Raw genomic sequence first — 12,162 nt, 5'->3', positions numbered from 1 at the left:
CTCTCCTTGTTCCCTTACAGTTTCTGCACATAGCTCTCTGTACTTTAGGTGAGACTTTCATCAGCATATCTTGCCTACTAATCTCAGGGTTTATTGACAGTAATGTCTCAGCTTTACATCCCATAATGCCTGCTGCATGGGATGCTTAATAAATGTTTATTGAATGAATACATGAGAGAATGAGCAAATACAATGAAACCTGTGACTTTAAAAATATGTATGAAGTACCATAGGACAATAGAAGATAAGAGATATAAAAAGACTGGTATCCATGCTGATAGAATCTATATTCTCATAGATGCCTTAAACAGTTAAGGTAGTCAAATTTCACAGCAGTCTTAAGCTTGATCATATCGGGACAGTAGATAAAGAGAAGGTCCTTTGACCTTATTATTCCTCAGATTCCCTAAGTGATAACCTGATATTTAAAAGATTATTTGTTCTGTAAGTACAGTTTAAAAGCTTATATAAAGGTAACACCAATTTGAATGAGTTCCAGTATCAGTAAATACATTATCAGTCCTTTTCTGTTTTTGTTTTTGTTTTTTTTTAAGGTTTATTTATTTCACACAGAGAGAGGCCAGAAACATAGGCAGAGGAAGAAGCAGGCTCCCGGCAGGGAGCCCAGTGTGGGACTGGATCCTGAGTCCTGGGTCCTGGGATCACGCCCTGAGCTGAAGGCAGATGCTCAACCGTTGAGCCACCCAGGCATTTTTATCAGTCTTTTTCTAAATAGAAACCTACAATCACTGGGTAAAGGAATTTAGGATGGAGGGAAGAGAGCTTGTAGAATTGCAAATACTCATAAACTTCACACTTGTAGTTGGGGTCTGGCTTTCATTACACAGAGACATGGGCATTGTTAACTAATGACCTGACCTCTCACCTTCAGAATTATCATTGATTTGACATGTATTTTAGATGATGTATCTAGTGATCATGATTATTGACTTTTAAAAAATAAAATTACTTGTTCTTTAGGAGTTTGCAGACGCTTCTGGATGATGAAGGTGATGACTTTGGAGAAGTATTTTTAATCTATTTTAATGTGAGTAATGATAAAAATGAGATTACAGATCAGTTTTAATCTGACTAATCCTTAACATATTTATCTAGACACTCTTTTTAGTGAAAGGACAAACTTCTGAATTAGTGCAGAAGGTTTTTCTCTTATTTTTTTTTTATAAACTGGTCATATCAGTTAGATTTATTACATAACAAACTACATCTATACTTATGGCTTAAAAGAAAAACAGTTCATTGAGTTTCTGGACTGGGTCGACTGGTTGGGCTAGATGGTTTACATTGGCTTTGCTCATTTACCTGGTTTTGACTGGTTTATGAAGTGTGGGCTGGAACGCCTTTTCTGTTCTAGGAGTCCCCTATGCTCCAGTAGGCTAGTTGAGGTGTCTTTATAGAATGGTCTCAGGATTATAAAGAGTGGGAAGAGATGGCAAGCCTCGGCGTACAAACTTCTTTTTAAGCTTTTGCTTCTGGCAGTTCCCATTGGCCAGAGTACCTCACGTAGCGACACCCAGATTCAAGGGCTGAAGAACTAGTCCTCAGGGTATTGCAAAGTCACACTGCAAAGGGGCTTGAATACTAGGCTGGGAAGAATTTGTGGCCACTTTCGCAAATCTGCCATACTAGGTCTATACTGTATAAAGTGAATACCGAAATGTGACAATTTGCCAGTTTTTTTCAGTATGATAAAATGTTTTGTAAAAAAAATATTTTTGTGCACACTCCTTGCTAGTTTTAATGACTAAAATGTGTACTTTTAGAAAATCTTGAGAGAAGTATATGCTTCAAAGTGTTTTTGTTGATAATAGGTTGTTTGGGATTATTTTGGAGATACTGAATTTATTTGTGGTTACAGGTGCATTGGGACAAAAATGATGTAGACTTAATCCCTAATGGAAGTGGCATCATTGTTGACCAGACTAACAAGTAGGTATAGAGAAGTGAAATATTTGTTTTGTTTATGCACTGTTTATGTCACTGGGCTCTAAAAATGCCTTGTAGTTATTACCAATTAATCATTTTTTAATGAAGCAGAGAGTTGATGTTATGTTGTGTGTATGTGTGTGTGTCCTGGAGTTTATATTTTGGTAGGGAAGGAAATAGCTTTCTCAGAGAGGCCTTCCCTTGCCCTCCTGTCTGGGTTTATATCACCAACTTCCCTCTCTATCCCCTTACCCTGTTTTACTTTTTCTTTTCTTTTCTTTTTTTAAAAAATTTTATTTATTCATGAGAGACACAGATAAAAGCCAGACACATAGGCAGAAAGAGAAGTAGGTTCCTTACAGGGAGCCTGATGCGGGACTCGATCCCAGGACCCTGGGATCACAACCAACATGAGCCAAAGGCAGATGTTCAACCACTGAGCCACCAGGCATCCCTACTTTTTCTTTTCATATCACATACTATGTACCTTTAGGATTTATCTGCTTATTTACTTACCTGTATTTCCTCCACTATAGCGAGCTGCATGATGGCAAGGAGTAGTCATGTTTATCATTGTATATGTAGTACCTAGAGTAGTCTACAGTGGTGCCTGGTCTGTAGCAGGCACTTAGTATTTATTAATATTACATGTTACTGTGCTGTCTTGAGTTTTCAACACCTTACCGGATACAATTTTAAAGCCATAGTTTGGGATGACACACATTCCATTGATAGTTGGTCACAGCAGCAGAGAGATACCACCAAGTGAGCATTCTGATGTAAGCTATTTTTATTTAATCTTTTAGTCTTTATTTTTAAAAAATAACTTTTTTTTAAGATTTATTTATTTGTTCATGAGAGACAGAGAAAGAGAGACAAAGACACAGGCAGAGGGAGAAGCAGCAGGGAGCCCGACGTGGGACTTGATCCCGGGTCTCCAGGATCACACCCTGGACCGAAGGCAGGCACCAAACCGCCGAGCCACCCAGGGATCCCCTAAAAAAGAACTTTGTTATTGCAGTACAACATACAGAAAAGTACACAAATACACAGATCAAGAAATGGAACATTTTCAGCTCTGTAGTATATTTTATGAATACTCCAGTTTAGCCATAGTATTACTGTTAGACATAATGAGGTTCTCTGCCTCTTTAACAATGACTTTTTGCCTGGTCCCTTCCCTGAATTCAGGGCAAATGGCCCAAAGGGAAAGACTGTAGGTAAAATGCTGGGCTCACTTTAGAGGGCTTCCTTTTTCTCTTATTACTTCAGAGGCCTCTAGAGTCTTGACTTAGATCTAGAAGCCTGGATCTAGATGTGTTTTTGTATATTTTCTGGCTTTTTCTAGTTCTTCTCACTGGGAGGTATTTGCTGTAAGCTGCTCTGTCATAGCTAGACGTAGAAATCCCCTCTGTATTTTTACTTAGCCACAAATACTGAGTAATTACTCACTGTCATACATACAGACAATATGGAAAACCATAAAATAAAATAGGAAATTTCCCGTTTCCCAAGCCTGTTCCCCAGAGCACTGTTAGCAGGTCTCAGATTTTATTTTTCCAAACTTTTTCTGTTCTAATCTGTGTCATTTCTCTTAATTGGGTGACCTTGAGGAATTACATAATTTTACCATGTCCGTTTCTTTACTAAAATGTCCTAAAAATCTGCCCTGAGAGTTACGTGAAGATTAAATTAGATAATATATGAAAAAATTGCTTCTCGGTCTTTTGGCTAAGATCAAGTAATAATATATGAAAAATAGTCATATGCACATGGTAGGCACTGAATTGTTAGGTGTTCTAGTTCTTTATGTCTGGCCTTCTTCCACTTTCCCTGCCCTCCCTACCAGTTTCCTTCTGCAATAAGCTGAAACCATTTTTTTGTTTCATTAAAGGAGAGACTATGTTTCTAAATATGTCAATTACATCTTCAACATCTCTGTGAAGGCAGTTTATGAGGAATTTCAAAGAGGATTTTACAAAGTGTGTGACAAGGATATTATTGAATTTTTCCATCCCGAAGAACTAAAAGATGTGGTTATTGGAAATACAGATTATGACTGGGAAACATTTGAAAAGGTATATCATAAAGGCCTAGAAGTTTGAATTTAAAATTCTTTCCTATTTCCTGAATACATTTTCTTCCTGCATTTTTTTTCTTTAGAATGCACATTATGAAGAAGGATATGATAATTCACATCCCACCATAGTGATGTTTTGGAAGGCTTTACACAAATTGACTTTGGAGGAAAAGAAAAAGTTCCTTGGTAAGTATAATATCAAGAGTAGATCTATAATCTTACATCCTTTTTTATGGGATAAGAAGACCTTGTTTGTCATAGCCACCATTTGCCACAAAGGCTAGTGTAAGAGCCATTCCGAGTCCAGTTGGATAGTCTCCATGCCAGACTATGTGGACATAAAAAATATTAATATAGGTCTTTTTTCCTGTGATTTCAACCCTGACTGTTGCTTTCAAATGTTTCTTCAGTTCTCCATCCAAGTTAGATATTTAATCTGCTTTCTGTATTTGTGACTCAGTTATTCAGGCACTATGGGATTAGCCATGTTTTACAATGTCATTGTCTCCAACCCATTTTATCTCCCCTTCTACATTTTGATCTCAGTTTCATGCTTCCTTGGTTGTTTTCCTGCATCTTTGCTTAATGACTTCCTCATTTTCTTGTAAAAATTTCAGTACTTATTTTTGGGGAATGTTTATCTTCTTGTTCTTTTTGTGGATAACATGTATGTTGGAAGATACTTAGACTTCACCAGGAGCTTAGCCTGACTTTCCAATCTTAACTTTTACAAGAAATCATCATTTCAGCCAAACAGTTCCATCATCTATACATTCTTGAGTTCACCTTGTACCCTCCCACCTTCAGGCTTTCTCTGAAGTTCCTGGTCCAGCCTCCACCCTTCGCCCACTTCCTTGTTACTGCTCTGAACCTTTCCCTTTTTAATGGTCCAGCTTACTTCTGAGCTCTCAGAAGTCTCCCCAGTCAACCCAGCCTGATGCTTTCTCCCTGCCCTGAATCACACACAGAATTTTCACTCAGGAAGCACTTAATTCCCTGGCGCTTTATCCAGTTGTCTTACACCCTTTTATTTTTCTCCTGCTATTTGTCTTTTTCTGCACAAGAATATAATACTTCGATGGACTGTGAACTGCTTGAGGGACAACATACCAGTCCCGGATGCAGTCTAACGCAGGACTGCACAGGGGCCCTCAGTAAACATTTTCAAATAAACCCATTTCTCTATAAACCTTGGTCTCTGGGAAGCAGACCTCTCATTTCTATTCTTCTTTTTAGTGTTTCTTACAGGAACTGACAGAATTCAAGTTAAAGGCTTAAAGAACATGAAAATAACATTCTGCTGTCCTGAAAATGTGAATGAAAAAGATCCCATAAGAGCACAGACCTGTATTAGTGTCCTCTACCTTCCTAAATATTCTACGATGGAAAGAGTGGAAGAAGCCCTTCAGGTAGCCATCAACAACAGCAGAGGCTTTGGCTGATCCTGCCTCACACACATCCTTTACTTACCTCTTTTCGGGAATCTTTTCAAAAATAAAAGAACGCAAAGATTAGTGTAAAAGTCCTGTCTGTTAGTTGTGTTCACCTGCTCTTTTAGAATCGTGTTTTTGCATGTGAGATGTGATAATGCTGTTAAAACAGGGTGACCCCAAAGCATGATGCATTAAAGACAGAACTTTGTTTCTCAGAAATGTGTGGCTGAAGTGGTGTTGCTTCTATTCCCGCTGCTCCAATAGAAGTCACAAATGACTTTCCTGTGGAAAATGTCAAGGGACGTTTCTGTCTTAAATCTTCTGTATTGCATATGAAACCATTGGCTGCTTTCTCCTCAAAACTATCATGAACTGATTGACTGTGGCTTGTGTTTTCCTGGCTCCTTTCCCATTTCCTTTGCGTAGGTTTCTTACACTCCCCTGACCTCTCCAGTGCTAGTGTAGTCTGTTGTCACTCAGCACGCACTCTCATCAGCTGCACAGCTTCGGTTCTGTCTTCCATGTGATCATGCCCACATCTCTGTCTCTCTCGCTCTGTGACCTACAGGAACTGGTAGATTCCAGCACCGCAGCTATTTTTCTATCTAGTCTGTCGCTTCTTGCATGTGCCTTGGCTCCTTCATCTCAGGATATTTAAGAAGAAAATGATCATTTTTCCTGTATTCCACAGCTTGGAGTAGTATCATCAGGATTTCCAGGCAGAAGCCTGCAATCCTCTTCCTTTCCTCCTCTTTACCCCACACAGTCAAGTCAGACCCTGATGATTCTAGTTCTTGTATCTAGAACAACAGTCTATGAAGCTGGCAGCTGCACTACCTGCCCCCCCCCCCCTTTGCAATGTTCAAGGTAGACTTATGCTATAGATAAGGTTTACTCTTTGAAGAATTTTAGAGAAAACTAATTGGCAGTGGTGGGGAAAACGGTCCAGAGCTGTGCTGCCCAATATGTGGCTACTTAATTAAGTAGAGGTACCTGGGTGGCTCAATGGGTCAAGCGTCTGATTCCAGCTTGGACACAAGGTCCTGTGTCCAGCTCCCTGCTCAGTAGGGAGTCTGCTCCCTCTGCCCCTCCCACTACATGTGCTCTCTGTCTCTCTCAAATAAATAAAATCTTAAAAATAAATTTAATAAAGTTTAAAATTCAGTTCTGTAACACTACCCCTATTTCAAGGGCTGAATATCTACATGTGATTGGCAGCTAGTGTATAAGTACAAATGTGAGCACTTGCCACTGACAGGTCCATAACCTACAAACCTCTGTAATTCTCCATGTGCTTTTTTCCTTGAAGAGCTATAGTGTGATAAAGCTGCATAAATCAAAATGACTCGAAAGTTGGGTAGTAAAGTCGTATTTCATTAACATTGTTATTAGACCTGCCAAATCCTTCCTAGCACGCCCCCTGCACAGCCCAAGCCTGGTCTCCCACCAGTGCCCTGTGTACATAGTAGTGTACTTCATTCTGGTCATTTGTAACTGCCTCACTTTCCTGAACAGGCCACAGTCTCTCTTGTGTTCATGCATTTCATGCATTTTCTTCTCCCTGGAATCTTCTCATCCCACCCCTATCACCCTGCCCTTCCTCACCTCCTCTCTTTTCAATTCTGCCTCCAACTCTGGGTTCTTTCCTCTTCTCGGGATTCCTTTTTTTTTTTTTTTTCTCTTCTCGGGATTCATTTCCTATTATGTCTGCCTAGTAGGTGCCACGTTAATAAATGTTTGTGAATATGACTTCCTAGCTCAGCATTTCACAAGTGCAATCCTCTTTCTGGGTACAATCCTCATTCTAGTGCTTATTGCTGGTGTTTCCTCTTATGAGCTAGCCAAAAGTGCCACCTAGTGGCGAATGCGGAATATAGCAATCACTTCCAAATGGAGCATTTCACGAAGGAAAAAAAAAACTTCGAAAAGGAGACAGGCCTTTCTCCCCACAGCTACATACAGTAGTGAGAATCTTACTATGACTCTTGGGGTGCTCAGTGATTTCATATTTTTTTTTTACCTCCCTTAAAACCATCACCAAGTCTGGAAGTAGGCATCATTTTCATCTTAAAGATCTGGAGTCAAGTTCAGAGAGGCTTCCTTAGCCCACTCTTTGTAGAATTGGAAGAAAAGAGGGAGAGAGGTCATGCATGGCAAGTCTTTTTTTGTTAGTTCTCTCAGAGTGGGAAAGACTCACCTTGAAAGCTGATGGGAGGGCAGCCCCAGTGGCTCAGCGGTTTAGCGCCACCTTTGGCTCAGGGCGTGATCCTGGAGACCTGGGATGGAGTCTCTTGTGGGGCTCCCTGCATGGAGCCTGCTTCTCCCTCTGCGTGTGTCTCTGCCTCTCTCATGAATAAATAAATAAAATCTTTAAAAAAATAAAGCCGATGGGAAGGGTCTTATTCACAAGATGGGTAAAGGTGATCCTTGTCAGTGATGCAGATAACACTAAAGAAGATAATCTTGTTAAGAGGATCTAAGGAGGCAAGAGATCCTGACATTGTGAAGTCAGTCAGCTAATTACTGAGGAGTGGGGAAGAGCCCCAGTTAGTGAAAGAATAAGATTGTGTTTCTTGTGATGGGCTTATAGCTGGGGGTGGTGGGGTCAATGTCCATACATGGCATGAGCTACGTTGTAGGAAGCTATGAAGGTCAGTCCCTTTAACGGGAAACCAGGATGATCTGCTGGGTAAGGAACTTGGGAGAGGAACACTCAACTGTTGGAGAATTCTCAAGGAAGAGTGTTGTATCTGAGAGGGTTACTAGAAGTAGCACAACATGGGGGACAGAATTTAGCAGGTTTAAGACCTTTATCCCACTTTTGGCCATGCCTCTACCAGCATTTGACCTCCAGCAAGTGACTTGGAACTGCTAAGCCTTACACCAGACATTTAGGTACTATTTTTTAAAAAAAATTGGTAACAGCTTTATTGATATATAATTCACACAGAATATAATTAAGCCATGTGAAGCATACACCTGAATGGATTTAGTATATTTGCAGAAGTATGCAGCCATTGCCACAATCAATTTTAGAACATCTTTGTTACCCCAAACTTTGTACCCATTAGCTGTAACTCCACAATGTCCCCAGCCATATGCAATCACTAGTCTGTGTTCCGTTTTTATAGATTTGTCTATTATGGACATTTCATGTAAATGGATCAACACATTTTTAATAACCAGCATTTTTCACTTAGCATGTTTTCAAAGTTCATCCATGTTGTAACATGTATCAGTACTTCATTCCATATTTATTGCCGAATAATATTTCATTGTATTTATATTTTACATATCCATTCATCAGTTGATGGAGAGTTGTGTTGTTTTCCATTTTTTGGCTATTATAAATGGTGCTGCTATGAATATTTGTGCTCAAGTTTGTGTGGACATGTTTTCATTTCCCTTGAGTAGATACCTGTGAGTGGAACTGCTGGGTTGTATGGTAACTCTGTCTAACATTTTGAGGGACTGCCAGCTGTTTTCCAAAGAATCTGCATCATTTTATATTCTCACCAGGAGCATATGAGAGCCTGAGAAATATTTAATCTCTGCAGAGAGATTATTTCTCGGTTTAGGGTTCTTTTTCCTATTATATTTTTTATTGAAATATGATTTACATATACACAGATCTATTTTTTTTTCACAGATCTGTTCTTAAGAGTGCTAGTGAGGAAAAAAAAAAAAAGTGCTAGTGAGGGGTACCTGGGTGACAGTTAAGCATCTGACTCTCGATTTTGGTTCAGGTTATGACGTCATCGTCCCCCCCCCAACCGTTTGCACACGCATGCATGCATGCATGCATTCGCTCTCTCTCTCAAATAAATAAATCTTTATAAAAGTGCTAGTGAAATGCAGAAACATTACATCTAGGTAGCTCTATTCCTTTTTGTTCTATTATTGTCATGAAAATTAGGTCTACATGTTACAAACTTAACAATACTTGATTATAATTATGACTTTATATAATTTATTGCCTCTTAATAGAACCGAGAAGAAAGGGGAGAACAAGGATGTATTTTGTAGTATTAGTATGTTAGCCATATTTACCTTTTCTGGCTCTTTTCATTAGTTCCTGTGAATTCAAGTTACCATCTGGTATCATTTCTTTACTCCAGTTCAGCCCTGCCCCCATCTACTTCCTTTGTGCTGCTAATGGCAAATATGATAGAGACCCCAAAATACAATTTATACATAGTTTTCTACAAACTGTTCTGCAAATCCGTTAAATAGAAAGAGGAAATATGCATTTACACTGTCTTTTATAGTTACATAGTTACATTTTAATCTTCACCTCCTGGGAAATGCCATGGCCCTCCAGTAGGAGTTGGGGACAAGAGAGTTCCCGGTCCTGGTGGCACCTCCTGGTGTGGCCATCACTCTGAGCTGAGAGGAGGAAGAAGGATGCCAGTGGCAGCTCAAATGCCCCAAACTTCAATGTGCAGCACTTAACAAGTTTTAGATTTTCTTGTATGTTTCATCACTTGGCTGTGTGCCCTTGGGACAATTTCTGGAGACGTTGAATGGTTGTTTTGTTCACCAGTTAGGGTTGTTTCACAAAGGGCTTTCATGAGTCAAGTTTAGTATATTCCTCACAATTTTATGGAAGAAGCAGGGGTGGGATTTCTTTTCTCTCTCTTTTTTTTAAAGATTTTATTTATTCACAAGACAGAGAGAGGCAGAGACACAGGCAGAGGGAGAAGCAGGCTCCATGCAGGGAGCCCGATGCGGGACTCGATCCCGGGGCTCCAGGATCAAGCCCTGAGCCAAAGGCGGCGCTAAACCGCTGAGCCACCCAGGAATCCTCCTGGGGTGGGATTTCTAACCCTACAGATGAAACTCAGAGAAAAGGAACTTGCCTAAAGTTATAAAGCTTGTCAGAGCCCTGCTTCGAGTCTTTCAGGAAGGACGTGCTAGCTCAGTGCTAAGCATTAAATTAAAAATGTTGAACAATTTACTGTCTAGACAGGAGACCAAAAACAGGCAATTATGCTACAAGTTCAAATTCCAAAATAGAGATAAAATACATGGTGCTTTAGGAAACGAGAAGAAAGGCATCAGGCTTGAGCAAGAATTTGAATCTAAGCATTTTGATTCTGAATTCTATTTTTCTTATAAATAGAAAGGACAAGTTTTCTTAAAGAGACACTGTACAATGGTTAAGAAGACAGACTGAAGCCACAGTGGCAGACAGTTTCAACTTTGGTTCAGTTATTGATTGCTGTTACCCTTAGTAAAATCACTTCAGTCTCTCATGCTCCACTTTCCTCATCTGTAAAATGGTGCCAATATTGCCCACCTGGCCTCTTAGGTTATAAAAGGTTATATGTAATATGCTTAGAACTGGAGCTAGTGTACCGTTTGCACTATACAAGTGATTGTCAAATAAATTCTATTAATAAAAAGATGGGGGATCCCTGGGTGGCGCAGCGGTTTAGCGCCTGCCTTTGCCCCAGGGCACGATCCTGGAGACCCGGGATCGAATCCCACATCAGGCTCCCGGTGCATGGAGCCTGCTTCTTCCTCTGCCTGTGTCTCTGCCTCTCTCTCTCTCTCTGTGACTATCATAAATTAAAAAAAAAAAAAAAAAAAAAGATGGAGTCAATACTGAACTCCCCCAAGGTATGCTTATCAGTTTCCTCAAAAATGATAAAATGCTTGGCTTGCAAAAGTTGACTTTTCAGAGTATGGTGCTTGTTTTATCAGCAAAATTGTTTCATTATACTGACCACAATGAGATTTAGGGTAATTTAAAAGAACAAGGGGCTCCAGCTGGCTCGGTCGATGGAGTATGTGACTCTTGATCTCAGGGCTGTGAGTTCAAGCCCCATGTTGGGTGTAGAATTACTTAAAAATAAAATCTTTAGGGGCTCAGTGGTTTCCATCTCTTGGTTTCAGCTTGGGTCATGATCTTGGGATCATGAGATTGAGCCCTGCATCAGGCTCAGCACTTAGCAGGGAGTCTGCTGGAGATTCTCCCTCTTTCTCTGCCCCTCTCCCTGCTCTTGCTCTCTCTCTCAAATAAATAAATAACCCCGTAAAAAAAAAAAAAAAAAAAAGAGCAATAACTCCATTTCAGGAAATAATGGGAACTTTTATAATCTTCCAGGTTATAAATAAAAATTATATATAAAATATATATATCACCATATAATTTTTTTATTGAAGTATAGCTGGCACATAATGTTACATTGGTTTCAAGTGTATACAGTGATGGGACAACTCTACATTATGCTATGTTTACCACAAATGTAGTTACCATCTGTCACTTTACAATGCTATTACAGTACCACTGACTCTATTCCCTATGCTGAATCTTTTATTCCTGTGATTTAGCCATTCCATAACTGGAAGCCTGTACACCTCTCACTCCACTTCACCTATCTTGCCCACACTCCCCTCTGGGCAACCATCAGTTCTCTGTATTTGTGTGTCTGTTTCTGCTTTTTGGTTTTTAGATTCCACATATAAGTGAAATTATATGGCATTTGTTTTGGACTTATTTCACTTAGCATTAATACCCTCAAGTTCCACCTATTTTATCACAAATGGCAAGATCTCATTCTTTACATAGGAGTAATATTCCATTGTATATGTGATGCTGGACAGGCTGAGGCCCCAAGAAAGAGGGCCTTAGGTCCCTCACCAAGGGGTTTTGGGCTTTGTGTGAGAAAGAATTCAAGAGCAAGCCATTTAGAGAAA

General features: G+C 39.7%; 1 protein-coding gene across 3 annotated transcripts in view; it reads left to right on the top strand.

The window, feature by feature from the left end:
* The window catches only part of HERC5 (HECT and RLD domain containing E3 ubiquitin protein ligase 5), a 43,425-nt gene extending 37,876 nt beyond the window's left edge, over positions 1 to 5,549 (top strand). For all 3 annotated transcript variants that reach the window (XM_072754948.1, XM_072754947.1, XM_072754946.1), the window contains 5 exons: positions 982 to 1,048; positions 1,880 to 1,950; positions 3,842 to 4,025; positions 4,111 to 4,213; positions 5,264 to 5,549. In XM_072754948.1, coding sequence (XP_072611049.1) covers positions 982 to 1,048; positions 1,880 to 1,950; positions 3,842 to 4,025; positions 4,111 to 4,213; positions 5,264 to 5,469 — 631 coding nt within the window. In that variant the 3' untranslated portion in view covers positions 5,470 to 5,549. The remainder of the gene's footprint in view (positions 1 to 981; positions 1,049 to 1,879; positions 1,951 to 3,841; positions 4,026 to 4,110; positions 4,214 to 5,263) is intronic.
* The last annotated feature ends 6,613 nt before the right edge of the window (positions 5,550 to 12,162 follow it).

This window comes from Vulpes vulpes, chromosome 4 (genome assembly GCF_048418805.1).
Source record: "Vulpes vulpes isolate BD-2025 chromosome 4, VulVul3, whole genome shotgun sequence".
NCBI classification, from domain to species: Eukaryota; Metazoa; Chordata; class Mammalia; order Carnivora; family Canidae; genus Vulpes; species Vulpes vulpes.
This window is presented reverse-complemented; position numbering and strand designations above follow the sequence as displayed.